At 40.4% G+C, this 17,422-nt stretch overlaps 1 protein-coding gene across 1 annotated transcript in view; it reads left to right on the top strand.

Annotated features, from left to right (window-relative positions):
• Nucleotides 1-3,116: 3,116 nt before the first annotated feature.
• Nucleotides 3,117-17,422, top strand: part of RARS1 (arginyl-tRNA synthetase 1) — a 37,760-nt gene continuing 23,454 nt past the window's right edge. The window contains exons 1-8 of the mRNA XM_003404647.4: nt 3,117-3,216; nt 5,123-5,257; nt 9,153-9,341; nt 10,602-10,710; nt 11,769-11,869; nt 13,720-13,841; nt 15,181-15,301; nt 16,985-17,114. Coding sequence (XP_003404695.1) covers nt 3,172-3,216; nt 5,123-5,257; nt 9,153-9,341; nt 10,602-10,710; nt 11,769-11,869; nt 13,720-13,841; nt 15,181-15,301; nt 16,985-17,114 — 952 coding nt within the window. The 5' untranslated portion in view covers nt 3,117-3,171. The remainder of the gene's footprint in view (nt 3,217-5,122; nt 5,258-9,152; nt 9,342-10,601; nt 10,711-11,768; nt 11,870-13,719; nt 13,842-15,180; nt 15,302-16,984; nt 17,115-17,422) is intronic.

A 17,422-nucleotide genomic window follows, 5' to 3' on the forward strand; every position in this document is an offset into this window, starting at 1 on the left:
CCATTTTTAAAAGCTATATCTGCTCTAATTTATATTAGTAAAACAATGGCATTCCTCCCAATATAAAATTACAATATGGAATATGCTTCTTTCTAATACATCCCCTTTATCCCCTAGAAATTCTGATAGACTCCTCTTTTTCCCCACCCATACTTTTAAGCATTACTGACCTAGTTAAAAATTCAAGAGTGAGCAGTGGCACTGGGAGCGCATTCCTAGTACAAAGCCTAACCTCTGCATTCACACTGGCCACCAAGTAGGTCATCTCACATCACCAGCAGGAGAAAGACAAAATAGACAGTGGGTATTCCGGTTCTGTCATGAACCCCAAAACCAAACCCATCGCTTTCCAGTTGACAGAGTAGAACTGCCCCATATGGTTGCCAAAACTAATCTTTACATGAGCAGACTGCCACATCTTTTTTCCAAAGAATGTCTCTAGGTTCAAACCACTGACCTTTCAGCTAACAGACAAACACTTAACCATTGTGCCACCAGGGCTCCATTTCTATCACAGGGCTCCAGAAATGGTGACGGTAACCCTGCTACCACAGTTTCCCCTCCACTACCCAACCCATTGAACCTGTTGCCTTCGAGTTGATTCCAACTCATAGCGGCCCTACAGGACAGAGTAAATTTGCCCCATAGAGTTTCCAGCGCTCAGTCTTTACAGAAGCAGACTGCCACATCTTTTTCCTGCAGCATGGCTGTTGAGTTCAAACTGCCGACCTTTCAGTTAGCAGCCAAGCACTTAACCATTGTGCCCCCCGGGTTCCTTCACTGCTGCCCTCTACTCCTTATATCCAAGTGCAGACCCAGAAGGACAGAGAGAATGTTGACCTCAGGGCCTTCAACCTGGCCTTGGGGCTTGGGATGCAGCCTCCCTCTCTCCACCTAGAATGCCACACTCCATCTGGAACACCCTTCTCCATCCCAGATACAGCCCAAATACCACCTGTAGAAACAGTTCCAACTCACCACCCATCAGTCCGGTAATCACGTCCCCCTTGCAGTCACCACCACAAACCCATGTATATTTCCTCCCATTTCTTAAAGATTTTTTTTGTACTTGATTTCTCTCTTTAGACTAGAGTAGGGCAAGGGCTTTATCTAATTCATCTGTGTCCCCAGCGCCCAGTATTGAGCCTGGGGCCTGGTGACTGCTGAATGACTAAGTGAGTGGGTGAAGGAAGGAAGAAAGGTCAGGAGGGCTCTGGGGCTGAGCTAGGCTCTCCTCTGCTCTTTAAACCTAAGTCCCAAGGGTGCTCTTCCAAGCTGGGAGAGGTTGTGGGAAAGCTGCCACTCTCCAGGGCTCCCAAGCTTTTTATGGCTTCCTTCTGCCTGAGTTAGCCCCTGTTGCATTAGTGAGAGCCCAGGCTGGCATGACCCTGGGCCCAGACAGAGATGCTGACTGTTAGTAAGTAATGAGGCACAGGGGCCCTGGGGCCCTGGGTGGCCTCCCCACCAGCTCTCTGACAGCAGATGGGGGAAGGGGCAAAGACAGGCTTTGAGGAGTGGGGAGAACCAGCTTCCTACTACAACAGGGCTTAGTCTCAGTCCCCCTTCTCTCCAGAGGAGTCACCTGCTGTGTAGGGAGTTCTCACTGTGCACAGGAAGATGAGAAAGGGGGCCTGCCCTGGCTCTGAGCCTCAGTATGGGTGGGTGGTGCTTATTTTTTTAATTCAGGATTTTGTTTTCAATTATTATGTAAGTAATTAATTAAAAAAAAAAACCATTACCATGTGTATTAAGTAATTAATACACATGGTAAAAAATTCAAACACCACAGAAGGATATAAAATAAAAGGCACCTCACCCTCTGAAATCCACCAGCTTCTTGGAGTAATATATACATGTACATATATTGCAGGTTTGCAGCTTTGACGAATATATATTGAGAGCGCTTATGCAAGAAATAGCACGCCAGAAAATAATCCATCGCTACTATTTAAAATTGCGATAGGTATTTTTAGATGTCGTGCTGAGTTAATAATGTCCCCTAAAATTTTGTTTACCCAGATCTTACTTAGAAGTAGGGTCTTTGCAGATATAATTAGTCAAGTTAAGGTAAGGTTGTACTGGAGTAGGGTGGGTCCTAATTCAATGGCTAGTGTCCTTATAACAAGAGGGAAATTTGAACCCAGGCACACAGAGAATACCGTGTGAAGGCGGCAGTGCGTTACAAGCTAAGAAGCATCAAGGATTCCCGATAACGACCAGAAGATAGGAGAGAGGTATGAAACAGATTCTCCCTCAGAGCCTCCAAAAAGGAACCGACATTTTCAACACCTTGATTTTGGACATCTAGCCTTCAGAACTGTGAGAGAATAAAATCCTGTTGTTTTAAGCCACAAAAATTTGTGGCAATTTGTTGCAGCTGTCATAGGAAACTAATACAAATTTCAACTTTTAAAAAAATCTACATTGGAGTCTGAATTTGTTTAATTCTTCTAAAAAATTCAAGCAAAAAAATTTAGAGACCGCTGTGCAGGCCACTGGGAATACAGGGAAGAGTGAATAAGACAGTCAACATCCCCGCCCCTCAGAACGTACATTCCAGGTTAGCCGTTTATGATTTTAACTCAAACGTCACACGCTCAGAGAGGACTTCCCTGACTCAAGTGACTTTATCATATTACTTTCCTGGCAATTAAAATTATCTGAAATTGTTATTTACTTTTTTTTATTGTCTGTTATATTTCTCCACTCCAGAATGTAGCCTCCAGGAGATGAGAGACCTTGTCTGTCTTGTCTTTTCTGTATCCCCAGCGCCTAGAAGAGTGTCTGGCATATTAATGTTCACAATAAATGCTCGTTGAATAAACGAATTGATTTTGTTACTTCCGTGCCCAGTTCACAGAGGGGCAAATTGAGGCTCGAGAGAGAGAGAATCTTTGTCCAAGCAGTCCAAGCACAAGGGAACTCTGATCTGATTCCTCTTTATTCTTCCCTTACCCAACAAGGGAATTCAAGGGCTACAGCCCCGGCTCCAGACAAGACAGACATTCCCGCTGGTTCTCCTCGCAGTGGCTCCAGGATTCCACCAGGGGGCAGCAGAGACGAAGCCACCTGGTGCCACCCAAACGGCGGGGCTAGAGGGGGTTTCCGCTTCCGGGCAGGACCAGCCGCTTCCGCTTCCTGCCACTTGGTCTGTGAGGCGCTAACAAGAGGATGGACGAGCAAGTGGCTCAGTGCTCAGCGCGGCTGCTGCAGCAGGTCAGGCCACTTGGGACGGTGGGGAAGCCGGGGAGGGAAGGGAACTGGCCTAGATTCTGGTCCGAGGAGCGTCGAGGGCGCCGGCAGCGAGGCGGGGACTGTCCTGGTCCCCTCAGACGTGGGCAGGGCTTCCTCGAGACCCGGGCCTGCGCTGGTTTGGAGGCGCACGCTCTCCCCGGAACCCAGTTTCCTCTTCTGACGGAGAAGGGAAGGGTGGGAGAGGAAGAGCTCATTATTCCGAGATCCGTGTGGTTGTGACTTGCAGCGAAGTGAAGGGTCCCGACCTCACCCAGACCTCCCCAATCCATTGTCTCCGATGGGCAGGAATCTGGTGTGCATATCTGTCCACAGCCCCGTTCCCTGTATATACACACACACACATTCTTAGGGGACGGAGGAGAGGGGGAGCTTGGTCAGTGGGATATCAGTAGACCTGGGTCCGGTTTGCAGCTCAGCCGTCGTTCTCTATATGACACTGAGCAAAAGAATTCCTAAAAAGCCGAGCAGGCTTCATCATCAGACAAATGGGAGTTTTCTGCCTTCAGTATTTATAGGGAGAGAACACTCGCAGCTAATAAAAAGTAGTAGATCCATTATCTTTTATGCCCTGGTGGGGAGAGGTGACAGAAAGGTAGTTTACAGTTGTCTTATATTGTGGGAGCTGCTTTAAACCAAAATCAGCAGTTTCAAAGTACAAATTAGCCAGGTGATTTGGCAAGTTCCTTAACTATTCAGAGTCACATATTCTTGTCAGTATGGAGATATAATTATCATTTCACTGGATTGTGATAAGAATTACTAAGAAATTTTCTTCAAAAAGTGTTTAATTAGATGAGTGTCTGAAACATGTTCATTTATGGCCACTTTTTCTGGCTGTTAAACATTCTGAAATTTCAGGTGAGGACTCTCCTTCTAAGTTTTGCAGTTGGGTTGGAAGTTTTATTTCCTGATGAACTCACATGTCGTTAATTTTAGGTATTAGAGTAAAAAGCCTAGTCTAGGACCTGAGACAATGGCAACAAAGAGGACAGGCAGAAATAGGGAAATCCTTTAGTCCCAGAAAAGCCAAAAGGCATGTACTAGAGCTATTTTGAATGTTGCAAAAGGCATTTGCTTTTTAAAAGATCCCAAGTCATAGAATTTGGGAATAAAACCCATTGCCATCATTTCCAACTCATAGTGGCCCTATAAGGACAGGGTAGAACTGCCCCATTGAGTTTCCAAAGCTGTAATCTTTACAGAAAGGAGTCCTGGTGGTGCAGGGGTTAAGCGCTGGGCTGCAAACCAAAAGGTTGGCGGTTCGAATCTACCAGCCTCTTCAGGGGGGAAAGATATGACAGTCTGCTTCTGTAAAGATTACAGCCTTGGAAATCCTATGGGGCAGTTTTACTCTGTCCCGTAAGGACTCTGTGAGTTGGAATCAACTCAACAGCAACAACTTTGAATCTTTATGGAAGCAAATCACCACATCTCCTGTGGAGCCGCTGATGGGTTGGAACCACTGACCTTTCGGTTAGCAGCCAGATGTTTAACCACTGCACTGCCAGAGCTCCTTAAAAGCAGGTTGGTCACCCTTAAACTTAACTAGTACTCTAAATCAAAGTAGTTTTTGAGACAAGGAAGAAACCAGGAATGAGAGGTTTATCCCATTATATGCTTAGTGTTCCTATTTCTTTCCCCAACACATATACTTTTTTTTTTTTTTTAATATCAAGGATAATACTCTGATTTCAGTAAAAACTTTGAAGGAAAAAAAATCACAGTATTTGAAAGGGAAAGTCCATCAGTCTTAACCACCTCTGCCATGCTCTGACAGAGAGGGGGAATAGGGCAGTATAGTTTACGGTACAGTTTATGTCATGGAAGTCATTATATTGGACCGAAGAAAGTTACACTTCTTTCATAGGAGAAAGAGATTAAGTTTCTGACTGCTGAAATTGATCGGTTGAAAAACTGTGGCTGTTTAGAAGCTTCACCAGATTTGGAGCAATTGCGAGCAGAGAATTTAAAATTAAAATATCGACTGAATATTCTTCGAAGGGTGAGTACTCTGGGTTATTCTGCAATTTCCATCGTATATCTTTTAAAACCCTTGTCATTGAGAAGTCTGAAAGCGTACCCTGCAGAATTAGAAAAAAGCCAGTATTTTCTCTGCATTAGGCAGGTTTTATGACAGTTATTAGTTGGCTCATATAATGGAGAAGTTAATGTTGTCTGGGGCCCTTTGAAATGTTACCTCATACTGTTTGGCTAGTTTAGTAAGCTTTAGGCTTACCAAACAGTATAATTAATGGCATTGAAGCTGTTTTTAGAGTAGGATTCTAGTAGAGTTGAGACATTCTTTCACCAGCTTATGCTTGTGCCTTTTTAAATTATGTATTTTTTTTAATTATTAAGTCATTACTTTTATTTTAAAGAAAATACTTTAAAATACACCTACATTCCTTCTCTGCCCTACGTTGTTTATTTTACAATCTTATTTTTATATTCGTTACATTTTCGCTTAATATTTCAAAATAAATATTTTTTTCGATGTAGCCTGTGCTGTATTTGTTACATAATGATCTCTTAATCTAAACTAGTATCACATTTTTGTCAAAAAAGTGCTTCGGTTGGTGTGTGGGTTATTTGGCCTGTCTTTCAGGTCTGCTAATGACACATCCCAGAGCGTGGCTTCACGCCCGTAATTGTTCTGTATACGTATACTGCTTTCGGCCAAGCTGTACTGGCATTATGACTTTATCCCAGAGTGACCTCATTCACTCATAGACTGCCTACCCATGAAATCTCTTTTATTACCTGTTTGTGATGGAAACCCTGGTGGCATAGTGGTTAAGAGCTACAGCTGCTAACCAAAAGGTCAGCAGTTCGAATCCACCAGGCACTTCTTGGAAATCCTGTGGGGCAGTTCTACTCTGTCCTGTAGGGTTGCTATGAGTTGGAATTGACTAAACAGCAATGGATTTTTTTAGCGGTTTTGTGATCTGCTGTGCTTGAAATAGCTTTGTCTTTGAGTCTTCTAGAATCATGAAATTCCCTTTTCATGGAATCTTCCCACGGGAATTTCACCTTTCTGATTACCTCATTCATTCTGCATTTGTTTCTACTTTTTTTTCTGTTATTTTATTTCAATTCAGCAAGTATTAAATGCCTAATACTTGCACGGAAGTCCCTGGGTGGGGTAATGGTTAACAGTTCAAGTCCACCCAGAGACATCTTTAAGAAAGGCCTGGTGATCTACTTTTGAAAAATCATCCATTGAAAACCCCCTGCAGCACAGTTCTACTCTGACACACAGGGGGCCGCCAGGAGTCGGATTCGGCTTGATGGCAGCTGTTTTTGTTTTTTAATATGTGCAAGAGCTATGAAGGAAAAGATACAAAAGGAAGTACAGTTTATTCTATTACACATGTGTCTGTAATGCCAGTTAGCCGTCACGTGTGATTGGTGAATAGGGGAATGCTGCCAATGTAACGTGAAAGGCACATTAATTCTTTCACGAATATTTTTGCCCCACTGAGTAACAGCCGCTGAACCCAAGGTCCACAACAAAAAAAAACAAAAACTAGAGCCACAAACACAACTGAAAACAAAGGATCCACAGAGGATTCAAGCCCTGTGTGTAATACCCATTCATCCCTACCTTCTTCGCCTGGCTCACTTTGGCCACATGCTTAACAGTGATGATTTTTTATTTTAATTAAAATTGTTATTGTGGTAGTGCTTTTGGTACAGAATCACATAGATTTTGAGTAGTCTTCAATCCTTTTTTTTTCTTTTTTTGCTCGGAAGGTGTGTTATTTTTAGAATATAATTTTTTTTCATAATGTGAAGTTTTCTGAATGCTTAACAAGATACACCAGAGATATGCTGTATGTAATATTCTTTAACTTCGTGGAGGTTATCATTTTGGGGAAGAAAAGACTTCAGTATATAAAAGAAGTAGAGAAAAAGTGTTAAATTGATTATAATCAAATGTTAAATTGCGTGGTGCAAAAATCAAGCACAATGGATTTCATATGTGTATGTGGGTGAATACATGTATTCACCCACGTATGCACACACCTGTACCCTGTTCGTTAAAATTACAGCGATTAAGATTTAGTATCATAGGTTTGTGGTCCTATGATTATATCTAAATAACTTTAGCATTTGCTGTTGGAGACCTCCAGATTGTGAAATGCAGTCTTCCCTTTTTTTGAGTATGTCACTACAGAGGGGAGTCAGTTATTGACTGACTTTGTTTATGAAAAGAGTAAGAATTTTTTTTCAGCGTTTTAAGAGTATAATGCCTTTCATACAGCAGAAAGGGATGATGAGGGAGCAGAGAACTTGGGCTCTGTATCTCAGTAGACCTGAGTTTTTGAATCCTGACTTTGTCACTTAGTCTTTTTTACCTTTGGCATGTTTCTTAATCTAGCCCTCTTGAAAATGGTGATAATAGTAACAAACTCAATTTTGTTGATAATGTATATAAAACGCTTTGCTCGGTTCTTGATGCAGTCCTTACTCTAATATTAGCTTTCCTTGGTTGTTGCCATTAATACTACACATCACTGACGTTGTGGTTAACACCAAATTGTGGTTCGTGTAGGCAGTATTTTCATTTGTGTTCTGTAAAAAGCATGTAAGTGTTCATTCACCATTTCTCAATAACCTGCTACATGGCAGCTACTATGGTAGGTACCAGGGATATAACCATCATCTTAGTAATTTAGTGCTGCTGTAGCAGAAATAAAGTGGATGGCTTTAACAAAGAGAAATGTATTTTCTCACAGTCTAGCAGGCAGAAGTTCAAATTCAGGGCATCAGCTGCAGGGAAAGCTTTCTCTCTGTCGGCTCTGGAGGAAGATCTTTCTTGTCAATCTTCCCTGGGCTAGGAGCCTCTCAGCACAGGAACCCTGGGTCTAAAGGACGTGCTGTGCTCCTGATGCTTCTTTCTTGGTGGTATGAGGTCCCCAACTCTCTGCTTGCTTCCCTTTCCTCTTGTTTCTTATAAGATAAAAGGTAGTGCAGGCTACACCCCAGGGAAATTCCTTTTACATTGGACCAGTGATGTGACCTTAGTAACGGTATTACAGGCCCACCCCAATCCTCTTTAACAAAAAAATTACAATCACAGAATAGAAGACAACCACACAATACGGGGAATCCTGGCCTAGCCAAATTGATACACATGTTTTTTGGAGGACATAATTCAGTCCATGTTTTTTCGCCATTTCTTGATAAGCTACTACATGGCTGCTCCTATGGTAGGTGTCAGGGATAGAACCATGAACGGGATACTTTCCCTGCATCCAGAAGTCTAGTGAGGAGACAAATAATTTTGAGATGATAAGTGCAATAGTAGGGGTAATTATAAGCCATGTTAAATGAATATGTTGCACTCCAAAGAAAATGAGAAACAGGAGGCAGGAGGAGGAGGAGAACAGGTAGTTAGGAGATTATCGAACAGTAAGATAAACTGTTTTTCTGATGTTTCTGTATTGATACTACCAGCGCTGCTCCCTTTCATGTCATGCCTTAAAGAGGTCAACGTTTTGATAGAATGTGTATTTGTTTCTGTCCATTGAGGTTTCCACCATTTGATATGAAGTTATTTAGGACTGATTTTATACTATTGTTTTCTCAGAGTTTGGAAAGAATATCTAAAAAGAAGATTCAGTCAGCCCTTTTTACTCCCTACTCAGTTTGTCTTCTGACAAAACAAACACAGAAAGAAGAAACTCAGGGCATTTCCCACGTACGTCGTAGATGCTGTGGGATGGACTTATTCTATGCAGTGTCTCAGCATATCCCAGATAAGAGCATTGCACTATGAGTGCATGTTATCTTTTGGTTCTTCTCAAGACATTTGGAGGCTTCTCAGAATATTTGAGAAAGTTTTGGGTGATTATGTAGCACTTTATTAACATATTTCCATTCTTTCCCTATAGAGTCTTCAAGCAGAAAGGAATAAACCAACTAAAAATATGATTAACATCAATAGCCGCCTACAAGAGGTCTTTGGTTGTGCCATTAAGGCGGCATATCCAGATTTGGAAAATCCACCTCTGATAGTCACACCAAGTCAACAGCCCAAGTTCGGAGACTATCAGTGTAACAGTGCTATGGGTATTTCTCAGGTGACGTATTATTATGTATCACTCTTGGTGATTAGATCTCATTAAGTATTATCATCATCATTACTATCATTATCATCGTATAAGTAATAGCAAACTGAATCCTCAGTGAAAAGGGCATTTTCAACAGTTCTGAAAAATTTGAGAGAAGGGGATGTATGCTTTTAATTAAAAAAACACAAATTTGAATTTTTAGTTAAGTTTTGCATGTATTCTCAATATAACGTTATAAAGTAATTACATATAATTGGAGCTAATTCGAGGTCTTAAATTTGCTCTATTACCCAAAGGTGTGTGCTTCCCGTTTTTATTTTAAATTAAACATATAATTTCTAGGTGTCAGTGTAAAGATATGAGACTGTCTTATACCATCATCATCCTGTTCTTCTATTACTACAGATTTTTTACTCAAAACCTAGAGTTACCTTTTCACAATAAAATCAGACAAGTTTGAGCAATTGAGGGCAATAGTTGGGATTCAGACCACTCCCTAAGTTTCAGTACTTCCCTCGTGTGTTCGGGATCACTGTGTCTTATTGGTGAGTGTCAGAAGGTCAGCGATTAAAAGCTAGCCATCTATCAGGTGGCATGCCTGGCAAATATTTGATGCCACTGTGGTGTTTTTGAGGTGGTGCTTACATCTTTCATTTGCACTCAAAAGATTTCTCCATTTTTAATAGGAACATTGTCTCATGTATTAGTGGTTAATTGCCTCTGGCTTGGGTGTTTTGATTTTCTTTCCTTTGCTGAATAGAAGAGAGTTAACCTAAAAGAGTCTGGATTTTTTCCTGAGTAATTTTATGTGTCTTCATTAGGGTTAGGTATTAAGAGAGTGCAGTTTATCACCCCTGCTTCTGTACAGATTCCGTCTGTGGAAGCCCTGTGGGGCAGTTCTTCTCTGTGCTGTAGGCTGCTATGAGTCAGAGTCAGCTCCACAGCAACAGGTATTTAGCATCCAGATTTGAAATTGCAGCTTCAATGACTTGAAAGTAAGAAATGTAGATGTGCCAAACCAGGCTTCGTAACTGTAGGTTTGGTTATGCCTTAATAAAACGAAAGTGTGTATGCCACAACCCGTTTTGAAATGGAGATCATGGATTTAGTACTTTGGTCTTCCTCTTGGCACTCTTGATACTTAAATTTGTGCATTATAGGATGGTTGGACGTCTCTGCTTTTGCCTTTTGATGGCTTTGTCAGTTGTGCATTTCCCAGGAATTTGCTAAAAGCTATTGTGTAATGAATTCTTTTACCTTGTATTATAGATGCTCAGAACCAAGGAACAGAAAGTTAACCCAAGAGAAATTGCTGAAAACATTACCAAGCACCTTCCACCCAATGAGTGTATTGAAAAAGTTGAAATTGCTGGCCCTGGTATGTTATACTTCTGATGTAGTTGTACTGATGGCTAGTTCCTTTTTGAAATTTAAACAACAAAAAACAATTTTTTTTTTTTAAATATCAATGCAGGGTAAAAACTTGTATACAGATAGTCCCCAGCTTATGACATGTTTCAGTTACAGCAAACTGCACTTAAAACCGTCCATTTTCTTTTTTTCTCGTACATCTTACATTAGTGTTATGTACCATATACAGTGTCGCAGCTCATAATTTGCTGAAGATATCACTTTCAGATGTTCACTCACATATGTTCACCGTTATCATTTACTGATCAAAACACTGCCATGTGGCAGGCTGTGGCCGGGTCTACAGTGAAGTTTGTTGGTGTAGGGTGTCCTAGCAGATAGAAAGTTGGGCAGTGTTCAACTCAAATGACATACAACAACTGAACTGTGCACGCACCCAACAGCCATTAAGACTTTGAGTTCATTGTTACAACACTGATGCTGACAAAAGATTGGATTTATAAAGATGCTGGTAATAAAAGGTAATAATAGTGAAAACTGAAAAAGGGATTCAACTTACATCAAACCTATTTATAAGAGGGTCATCGGAACGGAGCCCCGTCACAAGTCAGGGGCTACCTGTACTGAACAAGATGTTGAAAGCACCTTGGGTTGTGAGTTAGGAAACTGAAGTTTTAGTCTAGACTTAGCTACCATTTAGCTTCCTGATCTTGGTGAGTTGCTTTGCCTCCCCGTGATTCAGTTTTTTCATGAGCAAGAATGGATGGATAATGGCAGGTAAATCTCTGGCAAAGGGGCCCCCTATTTTCTCGTAAGAGGCAAACATCATTTGCTGAGAGTGAAGGGGCCCTGAATTAAGTAGGAAGTTTTCAGGAGAATGGTGAGGTTTGAAATGGATGCCGAAATAGGGAGCTTACAGAAGGGCTGAAGTCAAGGCCCCAAGTGGTATTGGAATCGTGGAGAATTTTGCCAGAGCCAGATCAGCGCTCTGGAGACAGCTGTGAAATTGAGAAAGACATTTAAAATGAGGCTGCCTGATGTTTTCTCTCATCTGCTGTCCATTAGGTTTTATTAATGTCCACTTAAGGAAGGATTTTGTATCAGAACAGTTGACCAGTCTCCTGGTGAATGGAGTTCAGCTACCTGCTCTTGGAGAGAATAAAAAGGTATGGGTACAACCTTCTATTGAAATATTAATACTTTAGAACTGTGTGGAAAGTCCTGTAACTGGGAATGCCTTTCACTTTTTATATCGAGGTTTTATCATTAATGTGTGAAATTATGACCATAACTGAAATGTAGCCTTTCTCTTGGGTCTTGTTAGGATTTTTTTTTTATAAAGGCGCTTGAAAAGCCAACTGATATTTATGAAGTAACACCGAAATAGATAATTTGTATAAGTGAACTTGATTCTTTTTCAGTTAATGTAGTAGTAGATTCATCAGGAAATCTAACACAGTTGAATTACAACCCAAGCTAATTTTTGTTTGAGTTGTTATGTTATTAAAGAATGTGCTTGTCTGCTGGTGGGAATGTAAAATGGTACAACCACTTTGGAAATCTATCTGGCGTTATCTTAAACAGAAATAGAACTACCATACAACCCAGAAATCCCACTCCTCGGAATATACCCTAGAGAAACAAGAGCCTTCACACAAACAGATATATGCACACCCATGTTTATTGCAGCTCTGTTTACAATAGCAAAAAGCTGGAAGCAACCAAGGTGTCCATCAACGGATGAATGGGTAAATAAATTGTGGTATATTCACACAATGGAATACTACGCATCGATAAAGAACAGTGACAAATCTGTGAAACATTTCATGACATGGAGGAACCTGGAAGGCATTATGATGAGCGAAATTAGTCAGAGGCAGAAGGACAAATATTGTATAAGACCACTATTATAAGATCTTGAGAAATAGTAAAAACTGAGAGGAACACATACTTTTGTGGTTACGAGGGGGGGAGGGAGGGAGGGAGGGAGAGGGTTTTTTATTGATTAATTAGTAGATAAGAACTGCTTTAGGTAAAGGGAAGGACAACACTCAATACATGGAAGGTCAGCTCAATTGGACTGGACCAAAAGCAAAGAGGTTTCCGGGATAAAATGAATGCTTCAAAGGTCAGCGGAGCAAGGGCGGGGGTTTGGGGACCATGGTTTAAGGGGACTTCTAAGTCAATTGGCAGAATAATTCTATTATGAAAACATTCTGCATTCCACTTTGAAATGTGACGTCTGGGGTCTTAAATGCTAACAAGCGACCATCTAAGATGCATCAATTGGTCTCAACCCACCTGGATCAAAGGAGCATGAAGAACACCAAGGTCACATGACAACTAAGAGCCCAAGAGACAGAAAGGGCCGCATGAACCAGAGACCTGCATCATCCTGAGACCAGAAGAACTAGTGGGTGCCCGGCCACAATCGATGACTGCCCTGTCAGGGAGCACAACAGAGAACTCCTGAGGGAGCAGGAGATCAGTGGGATGCAGACCCCAAATTCTCATAAAAAGACCATACTTAATGGTCTGACTGAGACTAGAGGAATCCCGGCGGCCATGGTCCCCAGACCTTCTGTTGGCACAGGACAGGAACCATCCCCAAAGACAACTTATCAGACATGAAAGGGACTGCACAGTGGGTGGGAGAGAGATGCTGATGAAGAGTGAGCTAATTATATCAGGTGGACACTTGAGACTGTGTTGGCATCTCATGCCTGGAGGGGGGATGGGAGGATAGAGAGAGTGGGAAGCTGGCAAAATTGTCACAAAAGGAGAGACTGGAAGGGCGGACTCATTAGGGGGAGAGCAAGTGGGAGTACGGAGTAAGATGTACGTAAACTTATATGTGACAGACTGACTGGATTTGTAAACGTTCACTTGAAGCTCAATAAAAGTTAATAGAAAAAAAAACAGGATGATATCATAAAAAAAAAAAAAAGGATGTGCTTGTATTAGAATAAAATGTTATCCCCTTTTCAAAATCTCTTTTTTTATTGTCTGTCCCCAGGTTGTAGTTGACTTTTCATCTCCCAACATAGCTAAAGAGATGCACGTGGGCCACCTCAGGTCAACTATCATAGGAGAGAGCATGTGCCGCCTCTTCGAATTCGCAGGCTATAGCGTGCTCAGGTATGCGCTCGGCTTTGTCCAGAGGTTTCTGTAGACAGTGAAGGGTCTCATTTGAGCGAATATCCCTCGTGGTTCCTGAGCTTGGTTCTGTTTCATAATCACCTGTAAACTTTTTTAAATAAATCATATCCTGGGCCCCTCCTTTGAACTAATGATTTTTCAGATTCTGTGAGGGTGGAAGAGGGAAAAAGCTCTCCCATTTATTCCACAAATATTTATTGAATGCCTCCTGTATACCAAGAGCTTTGATTCTAATAGGGGCAGAAGTAGGCAAGAAGAATATTATGTTGGGCTTTGTAGGTCATGATTGGAAATTGCGATTTTATTCTCACTGTAATGGGAAGCCTTCGAAAGCTTTAATTAGGGGAGCAGTGTGATCTAATGAAAGATTACTCTGGCTGCTGTGAATAAGCTAGGCAAAGAAGGGAAACTCTTGTAATAAGTTAGGAGGCTCTCGTAATCATCCATTTCACAAATCATCTGGTGGTTTGGGATGAGATAAAGAGGGATGAGAAGTGGTTGGATTGACGCATATTTTGAAAAATTTTGTCCATGGATATTTGGAAACTACTGATCTAAATTCACCAAGATAATTGATTGAAAAGTTAAATTTCCATAAAATTGTAGTAATGACGACATTGGCTTCAGCTTTAGCTACACAGTGAACAGATCACGGTTCATTGATAGGAACGTCATTCATTCAGCAAATCTTGGCTGCCTGCTACATGCAGCCGCTGTTCGTGGGCTCTTGCTAAACATAACAGACATAGTCTTTGCCTGTCATTTGAAGCTTGCAAACTAATTGTGGAAACAATGAAGTAAACAACTTATTACTGAATGTAATATTTAAAAAAAGAAAAAACCCATTGCCATTGAGTTGATTCCAACTCACAGTGACCCTATAGGCAGGGTAGAATTGCCCCATAGGGCTTCCGAGGCTGTAAATCTTTATTTATGAAACCAGATTGCCACATCTTCTGCAGAGGAGCTGGTAGGTTTAAACTGCCAACTTTTCAGTTAGCAGCCAAGCGCTTCAACCACTGTGCCACCAGGGCTCCTAAATGTGATATACTAGCACTTAAATGTTAATGATTCCTAACCAAACCTACTGCTGTCGAGTCGATTCCGACTCATAGCGACCCTGTAGGACAGGGTAGAACTGCCCCGTAGAGTTTCCAAGGAGTGCCTGGCGGATTCAAACTGCTGACCTTTTGGTTAGCAGCCGTAGCACTTAACCAGTATACCACCAGGGTTTCCTGGTGATTCCTGGTGGAATATAATTCTTCTCGTTTAAACATGTTTATCATTTTTTAAATGATTTTATGTTCTCTGTTACTAGGTTAAACCACATTGGAGATTGGGGAACACAGTTTGGCATGCTCATCGCTCACCTGCAAGATAAATTTCCAGATTATCTAACAGTTTCACCTCCTATTGGGGATCTTCAGGCCTTTTATAGGGTGTGATACCATTTATTATTATCTTAATTGTATGTTTACCATTCGTCATAATTATTTTACTTAAGGAGCTTAAAATGGGATTTAAGGCTACTATGGGGTTAAAGTTGCTAATCTTCTGAAGGCTTTTGTTCCACCCATATCCTGTTCTCCTGACATAAATGACACTCTTGAATTTAAATTACTTAATAAATGTATAAACTTTGCTCACATACACTGGCTTAGCCATAACGAGACTGAATCACACAGATGAAAATAAAGGCCATTTCGTTGAATTAACCTCTTTGGAAAACTGAGTTAGCTTTTATTACGAGACCCATTCTATTTGAGTGTATATAGGAGCAGCCATCACACCACTCCCTCACACACACACACGTGCACTTACATCTTCTGTGGTTATTAATGTATGCTAAAAATTCAGTTCTGTGACATTACCTATCGTTACGTGGAGTTAGGAATTTGTTAATTAAAATGTGTTTTTTATTTAATTTTTTTTATTTTAAGTATTTTGGAAACGTTAATGTGAGAATAGTTTTTTAAAAGATAAATTTACACATAATCCACAATTTTAAATGTTGTTAGCTTTTTTTGACTCCTTAACTTACCACTCACCAACATTTATTAAATCACTTGTGGTTTTTTATTTTAGTATTGTGCTTATTTGACATTTTATTATAAACTTTTTCATGTTGCTGCGTAGCATGACTATACATTGTGTTGTTGGATTGGTATACCAAAGTAGTTTACATTAATTCTCTTTGCTGAATTATTTTTCCCCAAATTTTATCTCTTCAGTAATAGATATATTACTGAATATGTAGGTACATATTTTATAGGTTTTTTCCCTTAAGATTATTTTCTCGTGACAGATAGCATTCCAGGAATAGGATTATTGTAAGAGTAAACTTTTGTGGGTTTTTTTTTTTTTTTTCTTTTGGTTTGGTTTGTTTTTGTCTTGGTATTTTCTAAGGAAAGTTGACAACCAATTAAGTGTTCACTGACGTTAGATTGGCAAAATAGTGTTGTGATCATCCATTTGAATTCTGAATTCTGTGCTTTGAATATAATGAGGCAGATCTATTAATGCAAGAAAATGTTTATAATACATTATTAATTTAAAGAAAAGATATACCAGTGTTTGTTAAAATACATATATGTGTACTTTTTTAAAATTATGTCTGGAATTATGCATTAAAATATTATCATTGGTTAGTTGGTAGTAAAAATAGTGTGGGATTAACAATGATTTTTTTTTAACATGCAATAAACGTATTGTTTTCAAAATAGAAATAATGAAGACAATTTTCTTTTAATTAAAAAAAAAATTACTCATCTGGGACCATATTTGGAGTGGAGCACCCAAAAAATTATCTGTACCTGTTAGCTACTCTTTATTACACTCCTTGAACACAAAAGTACTTGAAGTAGCCATTTGTGAATTGGAAAAGTGGAGAGGGGACTATGGTGAAATTTTTGTATTTTCAAGAAAAATGATTTCACAGAAATAATAGTATGTTTTTTGGCACAGTCATTTGTAACGTCATTCTTAACTTTGAGTACCGAGGTAGAGCACTTGTTCTGGTGTTCTACGTTTTCACTTTCTTTTCCAAGAAATGATATTCTTCCCCTACCTCTGGAAATACAAAGTTGGACCTTTTTATAAACCTTACTTTTTTTAAAACACAGGAATCCAAAAAGAGGTTTGATACAGAGGAAGAGTTTAAGAGACGAGCATATCAGTGTGTGGTTCTGCTTCAGAGTAAAAATCTAGATATCATAAAAGCTTGGAAGCTCATCTGTGATGTTTCCCGCCAAGGTGAGTTTCTGGACTTTGTTCCCATAAAACCAAAACCAAACCCATTGCTGTCAAGTCGATTCCAACTCATAGCGACCCTATAGCACAGAGTAGAATTGCCCCATGGGGTTTCCAAGGAATGCCTGGTAGATTCAAACTGCCAGCCTTTGGGTTAGCTGCCAAGCTCTTAACCACTGACCCACCGGGGCTCCTTGTTCACATAGCAGTAGCAAACACGATTGCGTATACCTTCGTAGAGTCATTATTTGACCTCGAATGACATTTCTAAACTTTTAAGTGTTAGGAAATAGATTTTTTTTCCTTAAAAT

Source organism: Loxodonta africana, chromosome 2, assembly GCF_030014295.1.
Source record: "Loxodonta africana isolate mLoxAfr1 chromosome 2, mLoxAfr1.hap2, whole genome shotgun sequence".
NCBI classification, from domain to species: Eukaryota; Metazoa; Chordata; class Mammalia; order Proboscidea; family Elephantidae; genus Loxodonta; species Loxodonta africana.